Source organism: Bos grunniens, chromosome 14 (genome assembly GCF_055505025.1).
Source record: "Bos grunniens cultivar Pamir isolate PY7600 chromosome 14, Bosgru_T2T1.0, whole genome shotgun sequence".
NCBI lineage: Eukaryota > Metazoa > Chordata > Mammalia > Artiodactyla > Bovidae > Bos > Bos grunniens.
In genome coordinates this window covers 72,920,378-72,935,497 of record NC_141178.1, presented here as the reverse complement: position 1 = coordinate 72,935,497, position 15,120 = coordinate 72,920,378, and the positions used below count along the sequence as shown (strand labels likewise).

Here is a 15,120-nt window from a genome sequence, read left to right as displayed (position 1 = left end):
CTAGGAAATGTGGCTGAATTTCAAGACCGTGGATAGGGTTTGAGGGCTGGGGGAGCAGAGAAGCATTTCAATTTCCTAGGCATGTCCTGCTACGTGGAGAAAAATCACTCTATGCCATTACAGAGGAGGGAAAAGACAGGGTCTCTCATACTACCCAAAACTAGAATTTCAGTGAGGAGCATTTTGTCTAGGAATTTCTGTGCTATAAGTCCTTGGAGAGCCTCTTAGGAGAGCACCAGAGGCGCCCACTCTCTAGCCCCTGGCCCGTTTTATTTTTCTCCCTAGCACTTAGATATGCACCAGATACATCAGATACATATTGCCGGACACCCCCAAGGAGGTATCTGCTTGGATTTCTAGCTGCACACAGTAGGCCCTCAGTGAATATGCCTTGTGGGCTGAATGAGTGTATTGAATGCACCGGCTTTCACCGCCCCAATGCCAGGTGGGCCGGGCAGGCCAGCATCCTTCCCCACGGACAGGTGAGGGGGTAACAGACCCTGGGCTAGGAACCAGGCTGGCCCGCAGGTCGGGGGCACTCAGGGTTCGAACGGGAGCCCTGCCGCACGGGCTGTGACCTTGGACCATCCCCGCGCCTCCCGGAGCAGGAGTTTCCACGTCTACGCCGCCGGGATAGCGCCGAGCGCCCCCCACCCCCGGCCCCCAGCGCCCCCCACGCGGCCGCTCGGCCGCCTGCCGCGACATGCCCAAGGTCACCCCGGGCCCCGGCCCGGACCCCCGCCCCCGCCGCCGGGTTTTGGGGTGGGGGCCGGCGCGGGGCGGTCCCGGGGCGCCGCGCGCGCTGACGCCCGGCCCAGCGATGCGGCGGGGACGGGGCGGCGTCGGCGGGCGTCCTCCTTTTGTGCGAGCGCCGGCGGCTCGGCTTCTCGAAGGTAAACGGCGTTTCCTCTTCCTCCTCGACGCGTCTCTTCCTTTTATAGTTATTTCTCGCCTGGCGCTCGCCGGGGCCGCCGCCGCTGCTGCTGCTGCTGTGCCGGCGCGGCGGGGGCCGCTCGCAAACCTGCGGCGGTGACGTGAAACCCGCCAACCCGGAAACGGCGGCGGCGGCGCCCGAGGCTCCTGCGCGCCCGCGCCCGCGCTCCCCTCGCCGCTCGCCCGGGCCGCCAGGTACGTGTCCCGGGCTCCGCCGGCGCCGCCGCCCGGGCCGCCCGGCTGGTCCGCGCGCGCCCTGCGAGCCGACCTGCCCCCGGGGAGGGCGTGGGGTGCGGGGCGCGCGCGTGATGGTTGCGGGGAGGGGAAGGGATGCGATCCGGGCCGCGCCGGGCGTCCTGCGGTTAGGAGTAGGGGCGCCGCGAGGGTGGGGGGCTCGGCGCGGGGCGGGGACGGGGCTCCCGGAGGATGCGCCTCGGGTGGGCTGCGGAGGGCGGACGCGAGGGGCGCACGCCGCGGGGCCGCCGCCCGGGTCCACCCAGCTGCGGGGAGCGCTCGGCGGCGCCCGGAGGGAGGGGGTACCCGGGGTGACTGCTCCCCGGCGGACCCCTTCTGAGAGCCAGATGAGGGCGCAGGGTCTGACCCCGGGCGCCTTGCACCCCCTCTCCCAGCTAACTTCCACTGTGGGCTTGGAAGGCCAGTCTTTTAGAATTGAGGAACTGGAGGGGGTGAACAAAATCTCCATTGGCTTCAAGACTTCCTCCTGGGGTAACCACCCGCCCGTGTTTAAAGAGGGCTTTTTCTGTGCTCTTTATCTTTTAATCATTTTTTTTTTTTTTTTAATGGAAGTTAACGGGTGGATGCCCTTGCAGCCTACAGGGCTTTCCTGGGGCTGCGCACACACACCGTGGGTCTCGAACCTGTACGTCCTGTGTGGCGGGGAGGTGGGGGCAGGGTGGGTGGGGGGGAGGAAAGAGGAACCGAGGACTTCCCTTACTGGAGCCCAGGGGGGCGGGCTTTGATCCTCACCCTGCCGCAGAAATGGAGCTGGTGGGGGAGGGCTTGAGCGGGAAGGAGGCCCCGCCGGGGAGTGTCACGAGGACTTTGTACCTGGGTTTAATTCCTTGCTTGGCCACTTGCTAGCTGTGTGACCTTGGGCAAGTCGCTTGCCCTCTCTGAGTCTTAGGCGCCTGTCTCTAAAACGGGTTGCTCTGAGTTGGGCCTCCAGCAAGTGAGCGTGAGTTTCTTGGCCTGGCGAGGGCGCAGGGATGGGAAGTGTCATTGTCAGTCCCCTTTCATTTTTGCATCCCCACCGCCTGGAAAGGGGGCCTGGGGCACATAGATATCCGTGCAGGGAATAGGTGGATGTGAATTTTGAGGAGTGAATGAGTGGCCAGGTGTGGTTCCACGTTTTGGCCTCCTTGCCCCGTAACAGCCTCTCCACAGTTTCCAGAGAGCCACGTTTTGCCACCTGGGATATTTGTAATCCACCCCCTACCCAAGAAGGATTATCCTGTGAAAATATTGACTCCTTATGAAAAGGAACTTAAACTCTGAGCCTCTCCTCTTCTTGGAAGATTGCATTTGGTGGAAATGAAAAGGAATCATCATTTTGATTGCCACTGCCAGATGACTGGCTGGGGCGGGCTGCCAGTGCTGACAGCTGGGCTGACTTCCCAGGCCTGGGGGTTCCTGTAAACGTGGTGGGTTTTCTTCTAGGTGGGGCATGCAGAAGTGGTCAGCTGGCCTGAGTTTTCTTGGCGAGGCAGGTTGTAATTTACATTATCTGGATGCTTGCTAAACTTTAGGCATGGGGAGGGGCAAAGCATGTGTGCTGAAGGAGGCTAGGTTGTTCTTATACAGGGGTACTTGGAAGTGGCCTTCAGATAAAGATTCAGGATGTGTTTCTGCATGTCCTTTGGGAGATTTTCAGATAATTTTGCTTTCTCTGACAGCCATTCCTTCTCTTCATTTCTCAGTTCCCACAGGCCTGTGTGCATCTCTCTTAGGATCCTTAGCTATGCTTTTTTTTTTCTTTTTCCCAACTTCTGGAGGGTAGGAGATGAACTCGAGTGCGGCTGTTATTTTAAGAGGCAAGAGCAGGCACCTCTGTGCAGTGGCCAGCTACAGTTTAAGCTCACACAGGTTCATTTTGAAGAAGTAGAGTGGCCACAGTTACCTATGAAGTAGAGATTTTATTTTCATCTTACGACTCAGAAAAAGTATAGGACTTGGCCCGAGACCCTCAGCCAATGAGGCCACAGATTCAAGGTCATCACTCCGGTCTTCCATCCGCTGAGCTCCCCCTCTCTTTCCCGTGGACCGTGCTCCCACCTGAAGGGCCTTTGTGGTTCCCCTGGTGCCTGGCAGGCTGTCTGGCATATGCTGGTGTCCAGTATTTTTTTGTTTTTGTTTTTGACAGAATGAACAAAAGAGTGATGGTTTCTCCTTCGCTCTTTGTGGAAGTTCAGTCTTTCTCCACCTTAAGGTCAACGCACTGGCCTGTAGGTGACCTTGACATTGTTCTTTGGCCGTTTCTCCCCAGTGCGTCTTGGTTCCCCATCATGGAATCCCAGTCTCTGTTCTTACTTCAGGACCTAGAGCCTGTGACAGGAGGGACTCCTGAAGAGACCACTGTCCTGTGACTTCAGCGGTCTGGGACTTGGCTGTCTCCAGCAAAACCATCTTGCAACGAGCATTGTGGAGACAGTGTTGTGTCAGTGAAAAATTCAGCTTTAAAACTGACCCACTTTAGCTTGGCGCTGGCTTGAAGCCTTGGACAAATCACAACCTTCTTGGAGCTTCCTTTTCCTCGTCTCTGCCCCATCTCATCTAGTTCACTGGCCTCCTAAACAGGATCCAGAGTCATAGCTCAGTGTCCCCTCTTACTGCCCCTGTGCACGTCACCACGTTTCTTTCCCGCTCAGTGCCTCAGTGTTCTCATTTGTAAAATGGGATGGTTTTGTAGTTGTGTGCATGAAGCTCTCGGCCCAGGCCCCCAGTAAATGGCCATCATTGTTAATGATTGTTATTATCAACAGCAGCAGTAATGATCCTTCACTAGAGAGAGCATAAGCATCTCAAAGGCTAGACCCATCTCTCTTCTTTAACTTGAATTGGAGCTTCTGGAGAGAAGGAAATTGAGGGAGGGGTGGGAGAAGGGTGGATTTTATTCTTTTTCTCCTCCTCTGGGGCACTTAGTAAAGACTCCTCTTTTTTATCCATCCCTGAGGGTAAAAAATTCTTTTGTTCTCTCTTTCTCATAAAGTGAGCTTTCCGTGTGTTTATGACTCTCATTTCATATCTTATAACCTTTGCATCCACTCCTTCCAGATTTCATCTGAGACTCGATACCCCTGGATTCTCAATGGGCAAAGTTCTGATGCACTGTGGAACTTTGGGAGTTAAGTCTTTGACAGTCTTGAAAGGGGTGATTGGCCTCACCAGGTTGAAAGGAAGATAGTAACTTTGTAACCAAGGATGCATGAGGTTAACTCCATTCTCTATTCTCTCTCATCCTTTTCTACTTCAAAGGCAGTGTGGGTTTGGGTTTGAAGGCCTGAGTGTCTTGCTGTCCATCCTGGTTCTGCTGCTTGCTAGCTCTGTGACCTTGGGCAAGATACTTCTTCTTTCTCTGGGCCTTCTTCATCTTTCAAATGAGGAATTATAATCGCCGCCTGGAAAGGTTGTTGTGGTGATCAATGCAGAAGTGCTCTGGGGAGTCTCCCAGCGCATAGTAGGTGTTCAGTATATATCAATTACTTTCCCACCGTCCCTGGGCTCTTTCTGTCTGGGCCCCAGTCCCATCGTCATGTCCCTCTGTTAACAGGGCTTCAGTTCCCACTGGGGATCAAGTCCTTGGCTTACAGCTTCTTCCTAGATTCAAGTCTTCATGCTTTCCCAAACCACTTGTTGGCTGGCCACAGGATGGTGTTTCCCCTGAATGAAGAGATCCTTGTACCAGAGCCGGTCAAGGAGAGTAAACTGAGGGCTCATTGAGTTGATGTTCTGTCCCATTGATTTTTCCTCCTTCCACCCCCAACTCCTTTTCAAAGGCTTACACGTTACCATCTGCCCCAGGGAAAGGAGACGTTGCGTTCATAAATTCATAAATAATCGAAGTCTCTGAGGAGGTTTGTTTATAGAAGTGATGCTGAGAATGATTTTTTTAATAAATATTTAGGATAATCTGAAGCCATTAGAGGAATCGCAGGGTTTATTAAAAATAAAACCTGAAAGTGTGTTTTGGAAGGATTCCTTTTCTTTTGAAGTTGAGTAAATGTCAAGAGTAGAAAATAAAGGAAGGACATTTTCTGAGCGTGGATGCAGGGCCCGCGAGGGGGCCAGTGGGTTGCTGGTCTGTTTGTCTCTGTGTTAAATATTGGCTGCCATGCAGTCATCTGCTTTTGGGAGTTGTGGGGGGAGGGGAGCCGGGGGGTAGCCTCATACACAGAACTGAGGGAGGGGCTGCAACATTTTGAAGCCGCTGGGCTTCCTTGAGACTCAGGGGCCCAGTGGGTCACACCTGGCAGGAGTCACCCTGGGGGGCTGCACGTTTCAGATCCTGCTTGTGAGTTAGCTGCTGGCTTCTCGAAGGTGAAGCTGCTGGCTCCTAAGGTGAATGTCCTTTGGTAACTGTGTGTGTGCTTAGTCGCTCAGTCGTGTCCAGCTCTTTGTGATCTTATGGATTGTGGCCACCAGGCTCCTTTCTGTCTGTGAGATTTTCCAGGCAAGAATACTGGAGTGGATTTCCATTTCCTCCTCCAGGGGACCTTCTCGACCCAGGGATGGAACCTGGCTCTTCTGCATCGGCAGGCGGGTTCTTTATCCCTGGCCCCACCAGGGAAACCCTTGGTACATTTAGTGAGCTACATTTTAGGGATCCCTGCTAAGGCCCACACGTCTGGAGGCATCTAGGTGGTGAAATCAAGGGCTGTGGGGAAGGGGCATGTCGGAGCTGGGGGGAACCTTGCAGCACGTCCCATACTGGAGTATATGAGTCCTCCAAATCCACTGAGGATTCCCTTGAAGAGTCAGATGGGCAGAGAGCCTGCATTTCTGACACTTCCCCACATGATGCTCAGCGTTGTGGACCACGCCTTGAGTAGGGAGAGCTTGGAGGTCCCTACCCTCTCATTCACTTGGGACCCAACCAACACTGAGAATGCGAATTGGAATGTGACCCTGGAGGCTGCCGGCAGCTGATGGCTTAGTTAGTGGAGGAAGCAGACGTGCCCCAAGTCATACGATAAGAAGACGGTGGGGACCTGAAGGTAGTGTGGAGAAGAGCCCTCCTTCTCCCACCCGGAGGTGCTCTGTGGCCCAGCAGGGAGTCGGGGAGGGAAGAGAGGGAGGCAGGGTGAGTGTGGCAGCCTTCACACGTGATGCTGTTGGGAAGGACTGAGCGGGAACCGTGTGCTCAGAGTTGCGGGAACCGCGTGCTCAGAGTTGCAGGGGCCCCGTACTATTAATTAAACCAATGAGGGAACTGGGATCCGCAGGGGGAAGTGTCTTGCCCAAGAGGCAAACGCAGGACCGGAACCCAGGTCTCCTGGCTCCCGAGCATCTGCCCGTGAGTACCTTGGGGCTGCCTTAGTGCTGGGCTCTGAGGCCAAGGGGGGTGGTGGCTGGACATCCTTCCCCGGCACGGAAGATATCTCTGTTCCTGACCTTCCTTGGGCAGGGGAGCAAGCCCTTAAACCCACAGTGGAAAAGAAGATCCAACAAGGGAAAAGTGAAGGCTTTGAAGTCGCACAGCCTGGCAGAGACACGTGGCCTCCTCTCCCCTCCTCGGTCAGCATCCTCAGACCAGGATGGGGAGGAACAGTGCCACAGTCCTGCAGAGGAGGTGAGGATGGGAAGAGGCTAGGGCAGCAAGAGCAGAAAAGCTCCATCCTTGGCTCACTTGCTCAAGTAGTCTACTGGGATGGGCCCTGTCTGGCCACTTGGAGTTCTCTGGAATTTAAACCCAGCGCCCACTCAGCAAATACTGCTGGACTGTGGAGCTGAGGTGCCCTGGCCCTGCTGCGCAGTAGCTGTGTGACCTTGCTGAGCCAGAACCGCCTGGGACAGAGCTGGGCTGGTAACACCTCCTCTCAGGGTTGTTTGGAGGGCTAAATGATGATGTCTGGACAAGCTGCTAGCCTAGTGCCTGGTATCAATAGAAAGACTCCAAGAAGACACCCCCTCCCTGCAAGGACGTAGTCACAGCTGGGCAGGAACTGCTTTGTCCAGTGCTGATTTCAGGTCAGGACCGTAACCTTCTGGTGTATCCATGGGATATGGATTTGATAGGAGGGCAAGTATTTCTTTTTGTTTTGTTTAATCTTGTGGCTGTACTGTGCAGCATGTGGGATCTTATTCCCTGACCAGGGATTGAACCTTTGCCCCCTGCACTGGAAGCAAGGAGCCTTAGCCACTGGACTTGCCAGGGAAGTCCCAAGGGTAGGTACTTCTGTAAGATACTTTCAAACTGCTGTAGTGCCTTAATGCAAAACCGAGAGGTTGGCACCTTTGGGGGTGTCCTTTGAAAGGGGAAAGAGCCATGGACCTCGCGACCTGGTACCTCTTGGTTCACTCACGACTCCCTGAGTGTGGAGTCGTCTGCAAACTGCCTCACGTGCCCCGGCACCCCAGGGCCAGTTGTGCAGCTTGCTGTGGCTCTTCAGTGGGAGCCTGGCTGCCTCTGCCTGGCGTAGGGCCTGGCACCTCACAGGTGCTTAGGAATCAAGTCCCCTGTCTGGTCTCAGCCTCAGGGACTGCCATCTGCTGGGACTCAGGGAGGAGGAGCGAGCAGCCCAGCAGAGGTCTCCACTGCCAGCTTGTGTGCTGGCCTGGCCCCAGCTTTGCTCAAAACCAGAGGTGAAGTAAAATACAGAAGACAGCAAGGAAGTGAAACTTGGCCAATAACATCCTAAAATGTCTGCCCTGCTCCCCTGAACCCTAGTTCTGTGCACTTCCCTGAGCTCCGAGGGGCCCCAGGGACAACCAGCGGGTGCCTGTAGATCCAGCAGGCCGTGAACCGAAGCTGAGAGGTATTTCATAGTCTTTTCTGAACATGCCTTCATAGCTATTGGGTGTTCAGTTCACTGTGGAGAAAGCAGATCCCTCCTGCTCTTCAACAGGGGTCACTAAGTGAGTACCTACTATGTGCTGGGCCCCGGGATGGGTCCATGGAGGGAATAAATGCTCTGTGTCCCCCGGCCACCCCACACAAGTCCGTAAGGGCCTGAGCAGCTTAAGAAGGCAGGGTTTGGATTGTTTCCTTGGGCTCATCAGAACCCAGCCCCTCCAAGCCCACCCTGTCCTTCAGGAATCGGAGAGGCTCTCTAGCTGGGTTTGAGGGTGGGCATCAGAGGACGGAGCAGTGGGGTGATTGCAGGGGCGGGGAGGGGAGCGCGGGAGGTGGGGAGCGAGACAGCGTCTCCGACACTTGGTGTGGCATTTATGGCCCAGGCAAGGACCTCCCGGGTGACAGGGCTCCCGTAAATTCACATGGGGGGGTTTGTGATTTTGGGCTTTTGGGGTCTTTTGGTCTCCCTTGTGATGACAACAGCTCTCCCTTATTGAGCATGGACAATGTATACTTTGCAGGTGGTGGTTCTTACCTTCACAGTAACTTTGCGAGTTAGGTCATATTATCTCCACCTTCTAGAGGAGGAAACAGAGAACACTTAGAGGTTAATCATAGGCAGAGCTGGAATTCAAAGCACTATCTCTGCCAGCTTCACTGTCACCTACTGTTGTTGTTTTTTAAAGTTTTATTTGTTTATTATTTTTGGCTGTGCTGGGTCTTCATTGCTGTGTGAGGGCTTTCTCTGGTTGCAGCGAGGGGGGCTGCCCCGTGTGCAGGCTTCTCATTGCGCTGGCTTCTCTGGTGGGGCACAGGCTCTAGGGCGAGCAGGCTTCAGTCGCTGTAGTGGATGGGCTCAGCAGTCACGGCACACGGCCTTAGTTGTTGCTCGGCGTGTGAAACCTTCCCGGACCTGGGATTGAACCTATGTCCCCTGCGTTGGCAGGGGGATTCTTAACCACTGGACCACCAGGGAAGTCCCCACCTACTGTTTCTTCTGAGTGTACCTCGAGCATGACGAAAGTCCTACAAAGGGAGTTGTCTTCTAGGGAGCAGGCTGCTGCGGCTGGATGCTGTTTGGTGTTGCTGGAAGACAGAGGTGGTTTTCTAAGGGAATGTCGCCTTGTGCTAGGCACCCTGCCAACCATCACTGGTGAGAGCTACCTTCTGTGAACTTGTCAGCCCAGGAAGTTGAGGATTTATAAATTGCTCTTACAATTATAGATTACTTGGGCTTATTTGAATAGTGAGATTTTTGGTAAATTTCAGTGTGAAATTGACTTGTGCTATTAACACACTTCTTGTTGCATTTGCTGTTGGGACGTGTGGCACATTCCTCTGTCCATATGCACCCCCCACAAGACAAAGATCTGGGTGAAGGAAGTGTGCTGTGGGTTCAGGCTTTGGGGTAGATGGTCGAATAGGAAAGGAAAGCCCCGGTTTTGGAGCCTGGGTCATTGTAGACTTGAGACAATAAGGTGGGTACCGGATGAATTGCTTGCTCATGGTAGTCCCACACTCCCATCCATTTTCAGTGTGTGAATTTGCCAGAATAGTCTATGCCTGTGTTTCCTTTTCCCCAGTATTTCTTTTATCTAACTATAAATTGGGTATGTTTAAGCTTCCTGGGTGGGAGAATCAAGAGTCCACATTTTCTTTTTTTTTAAATTATTTATTTATTTATTTATGGCTGTTCTGGGTCTTTGTTGCTGTGTGTGGGCTTTCTCTAGTTGCAGCGAGTGAGGGCTACTCTTAGATGCAGCGCCTGGGCTTCTTGCTGAGGTGGCTTCTGTTGTTGCAGAGCACAGGCTCTAGGCACGCGAGCTCAGTAGTTGTGGTACATGGCCTCAGTTGCCCCGAGGCATGTGGAATCTTCCCAGATGAGGGATCAAACCCGTGGCCTGCATTGGCAGTCGGATTCTTATCTACTGTACCGCCAGGGAAGTCCAGGAATCCACATTTTAAAACATACAGTCTCAGATAATTCTGATGCCTTGTCACCCAGTTAGAGGAACCCCCACGTAGCAGAATCTTTTGCCTGAATACCACCTGATTCTAACTGCTGGGGGTGGGGCAGTTGGTGTAAGATGGAAAGGACATTGGAGATCACCTAGTCCCATCCTTCTCGGGCTTTTTCAGGCCACCACCCATGCAGGAAAACAGAATTTGTAAGCCTGGGTTGGGCAGTGAAAGAGGAAGCATCTCTTGCCTGGAGGTGGCTGACCCCAGGGCCACCCGCCCCAAGTGCTGAGGAGGTCACTATCTCAACACAGTGTAACCTCATGTAGGAAGCTCTGATTCTCATCCAAGGTGGGAACTTGTTCAGACGGCCCGTGAAGGCCCAGAGAGATGATATGAGTTGCCCAGAGTCGCACAGGAACATGGAAGTCATCTGCACCACTCACTGAAAGAATGAGCCATCAGACCAGGGAGGTGAAAGCCCCACATGGCCAGCTCATGGCCCAACAAGGAGTTCTTGTGACCAGACAGCCTGTCCTTGGCAAGTGGCCACGGTGCAGAGCCACCGTGGCCTTCCCAGTGCTTACCAGCCTTGGAGGCCCAGTTTCCTGTTCTAACCCGAAACTGATTTTCTGCTAGTTCCTATCAGACAGACACACCCTTCAAGACTCAAAAGCACCAAAGGAGAAAAAAACATAAGAGTCACATCTCAGTCATGAAGTCCAGGAGTCAACCCAGCAGGCAGAACTCCGTGGTGAATTAGGAGACACTCTCAGGAGAATTTGCCCCGAAGGATCGTTTGCACACGTGTGATTTTGTATATGTGATGCTGTGCAGTAATCTGTGTGTGTGAACATATCATGCAAACAGTAGTGTACAGTTGTACACAGTGTATAATATCTCCAAAAATAAATACACATAAAGAGGCAAAGTACACTTTCATTCAAGTTTCTTAAAAAAAATTTGTGGGCCTTTGAGCATAGTTGGATATACTGTTGAGTACAGTTGAATATGGCTAATGAAATGAACATGAGATACGCTTCCCTTGTACCTTGTGATAGATTGAGAACGTGTAGATGTCCTGACCCAGTGGCACTCCACGTATTACACGTATATGTTCATAATTAATTATTCTAGGGGTCTCGCCGGCTTGAGTGCTGTTAACTTTGGAGAGTTTTAGGGGGTCCAGCTGCAGTGTGGGAGACCCAGTAGATGGGAAGGACACAACTTCTGGCCTAGTGGAGCCTGAATCAGTGTTTTGTTTTTTGTTACTGTGAGGCCTTTTCTCTGTTTGCAGTGAGCAGGGGGGTACTCTTCTACTTGCGGTGCATGGACTTCTAATTGCGGTGGCTTCTCTTGTTGCTGAGCACAGGCTCTAGGCACTCGGGCTCAGTAGTTGTGGCTTGTAGGCTTAGTTGCTTCACGGCATGTGGAATCTTCGCGGGGCAGGGATCGAACCTGTGTCCCCTGCATTGGCAGGTGAGTTCTTATCTACTGAGCCACCAGGGAAGCCCATGTCTGTGGTTGAGCACCCCATCCTGGAGTTGATCTGACAGGGTGTCCTGGGCCCTAGGGGGCTCCGACCTTCAGAGATGACCCCACCGCCTTAAGGCCCTTCTCCCTCCCCCCAGTGGAACTCTCTCTTTCCCAAGTGGTGTTTCTCAAAGTTTCAATGGTGAAATGCAGAGGAAGTGTAGAAAAGCGAATTTGCATATTTCTGACTTCACCCTTGCCCTCTCCCTCTCAGAAGTAAATGAGGAATAGTCGAGGGGTGTGACCTTTTGAATGTCCCGTCACCCTCTTCCCCCAGGGACCCTCCCCCCTTCCAGGATCATGGCTGGGGATGGGATTGAAAAATGCTTCTCTCCAGCTAAACTGATCTTCGTCTCAAGACCTCAGACATTTAAAATGCAAAGAAAAGGAACCTGATTTCTTGTTCCTGATCATATTAAGTGGGGCAGGAGGGAGGGTTTGATTCCACCTTCGAGCTTACTCTCCTGTGTGTTACGGGGTGCCACTCAGTCAGAGCGGGGGTGGGGAGGTCAAATAGCACCTGAGATGCACCTGCTGACGTGCAGAGACTGGAATGTTCCTAAGAGCTCGTTCAGGAGAAAACCCAGTGGATGCCCTGCCACCCTGCCTGGATGTCTGGGAGCCGTGTCATCCTGCGAAGGCAGGTGTATCTTCTTGCTAGTGGCCAGCTGGGTCCTTCCTTTATCAACCTTTCTGGGCAATCATGGCAATTTATTTTTATTTTTTACATAATTTGATTTATTGGTTTGCTGAGTCTTCGTCGCTGCAGGATTTTCTCTACTTGCGGCGATCGGGGGCTACTCTCCGGGTACAGTGCTTGGTCTTCTCAATACTGTGGCTTCTCTTGTTGTGGCTCACGGGCTTGGTTGCTCCACGGCATGTGGGATCTTCCCAGATCAGGGATTGAACCCATGTACCCCGTATTGGCAGGCGGATTATCACTGAGCCACCAGGGAAGCCCAACAGCTATTTGTTGATGTCCAGAAAAGCCCTTGTTTTTTCCACTCCCTTCCTCCTCTCTTCTCCTGTTGGGCCCGGTACCTTCCAGAGGAAGCGAAAGGTGAATCAGGCAGTTGTACTGCTCTGTCCAGATGAAAGGAGCTCCTGCTGCTCGCTGAACCCTGAGCCGCAGAGCTGAGTCACGCTGGTTCCTCATCCTCGCCCTTTCGAGAGTCAGGACTAGAACAGAACAGCTAAAAAGCCGGTGGTGGGAGAGGTTTCTGCCTGGGCCTGTCATCTCATTTAATCCTTATCAGCCAGGAGATGTAGTTCAGCTTCTAACGGGTGGCCTATCTGGTGTTCAGTTCAGTTCAGTCACTCAGTCATGTCCGACTCTTTGCGACCCCATGGACCGCAGCACGCCAACTGTCCATCACCAACTCCCAGAGTCTATACAAACTGAGGTTTAGTAAAAGGTTTCATCCTTGGGCAAAGCTGAAGCTCATGGCCACACCAAGGTTTTTGTTCCCTGAGGGTGTGGGTGTCGTCTGCCGCCGAGAGGGCGGGAGGCACTGGGAACCCGCAGCTGGGCGCAGGGCTCTGCCTCTGCTGTGTGAGCAGCCCTGCCAGCTGCTTCATGCCGCTTCCCTTCTCTGTGGCAGAGGTGTCATGGAGCATCCTTCTAGGAGGAGGAAGCCGGGAGTGGGACAGGCTGCCACCTCCCTGTGTCCCTCTCCTGAGGGCCACACTCTGGGGGTGCTGTCACCCTGTCCTCCCAGGAGGCCCTGGCTGCTCTCTGGACTGCGGGGAGGGGTCTGTCCTAGGTCTGCCCTGCTCTCCCGACCCATCTCCCTTTCCTGTCCACACCCCACGCCCCCCGCAAGCCTCCCAGCCTGGGTTGAGCCCTCCCTGGGAGAATAGTTGAGAGCTGACTGGAGGAACAGGCCTCTGTGAGTAGATACACTGGGGAAAAAAGCCTCCGTCCAAGTTTGAGCCCAGCTGAGTGTTGTTGGCGCTGAATTAAAGATGAGCCTCCTGGCTCTCTGTTCTGCTTCGCATTGACCAAACACCGTGTCTTGAACCTTAAAAATAAAAAAAAAAACAAGGCAGGGAAAGAAGTCAGAAAGGGGCTGTTATTGACAGAAAATAAAGGCTAAAGTCTAATAACAGTACCTTATAGCGGTGGAGTGCTTTGAGTTCATGTTGTGGCCGCTAAGCATCACCGAGCCCAAGAACTGGACCTTTTCCTCTTTGAGGTCTGCAGGTCAGGCTTCACTGTAGCCCTCAATCCAAGAGTGTTTGTAGAATGAGTGCATTTTTTTTTTCCAGAGAACTGAAGCCCAGAGAGGTTGAGTGATTTGCCTGGGGCTGCACAGCTGGGAAGGGCCAGAGTTGGAACTCAGTCTTAGTCCTGGCTTTTCTTAAGCTCCAGTTGGTGGCCTCCTCACAGATGCACTTCAGGCTAGCAGGGAATTCAGAAGTCAGAAGACACACCTAATGAATGAAAAGGGCATTTATTGAGGGCTCATCCCTCCTTTAGGGCTTCCTAGGTGGCTTAGTGGTAAAGAATCCACCTGCCAGTTCAGGAGATGCAGAAGACTTGAGTTTGATCCCTGGGTCGGAAAGATCCCCTGAAGGAGGAAATGGCAACCCACCCCAGTATTCTTGCCTGGGAAATTCCATAGAGGAACTAGCAGGCTACAGTCCATGGAGTTGCAAAGAGTCGGACACAACTGAGTGTGTGCGCGCGCATGCACGCACGCACGCGCACACACACACACACACACACACATTTTGTTCCTTAAGCTGAGTGGTGGGCACAAGAGGTGGTTTTATTCTTTTTTTTTTTTTAACATCTGAAATAATGCGGATTAAAGCTTTTAAAATAAAGTTTCAAGCCAGAGGTGATTTGAAGATGCTATCTTGGGAGGGTCTACAGCCAGTTGAGGGGAAGTTCCTCTTCTCTGTGCATCTAGCCATATAAGGACCGGGCTCGCACACTCAGGACATGCTGAACTGAACTGCCTGGACAGTCTGAGCCAGGCTTTGTAGACAAGGTGACAGTTTGAATTTTAAAGGCCACTGCTCGGAAAAGCATTTCAGACAAAGGGAACAGCATGTGCAAAAGGCAGCAGCACTCAAGGAGCTATAGGCAAAGGCGTGGATTGGCTCAGCTTAGGAGCCATCCTTCAGTGTGTTTTCCTCTTGATCATTTATACTCAGAGTGGCTCAGAATCCTGATGCTGGGAAAGATAGAAGGTAAGAGGAAAAGGGGGCAACAGAGAATGAGATGGTTGGATGGCATCACTGACTCAGTGGATGTGAGTTTTGAGCAAACTCCAGAAGATAGTGAAGGGCAGGGAAGCCTGGCAGGCTGCAGTTCATGAGGTCACAAAGTGTCAGATAGATTTAGCAACTAAACAATGAATTTATACTCAGAATGGCTGAGAATCCAGGTTGGTGTAGAGCTGACTCTGGATGGACTCTGCTCTGGTATGGAAACCAAGTCAGTTTGCTAAGAGCACTTTGATATTTATCAGGACCTTAGCTTTAAGAGAGGTTGGTCCCAGCCCGAGGAGGTTTGCTCCAGCTTCAAATGCACGAAGTCGTTGATAAACGGAGACTCTGATAGAGGAGCTGGACCAGCAGAGAGTAAATGCTGGTGAGAAAGATCATCTTTTATAGAAAAAGAGCCAAAGTTGCCATTGTCTGACACTAAGGACTCA

General features: G+C 52.9%; 1 protein-coding gene across 22 annotated transcripts in view; it reads left to right on the top strand.

Annotated features, from left to right (window-relative positions):
• The first annotated feature begins 688 nt into the window (after positions 1 to 688).
• Positions 689 to 15,120, top strand: part of CYRIB (CYFIP related Rac1 interactor B) — a 148,486-nt gene continuing 134,054 nt past the window's right edge. For 13 of the 22 annotated variants that reach the window (XM_086335548.1, XM_086335561.1, XM_086335523.1 and 10 more), the window contains exon 1: positions 1,052 to 1,128. Coding sequence is in view for 1 of the 22 variants with exons in the window: in XM_086335521.1 (XP_086191647.1) it covers positions 704 to 893 (190 nt within the window). In the remaining 21 variants the exon portion in view is untranslated. Of the gene's footprint in view, positions 894 to 1,051; positions 1,129 to 15,120 lie in introns of those variants that run through there. The other 9 variants (XM_086335521.1, XM_086335537.1, XM_086335529.1 and 6 more) reach the window with 9 other exon arrangements.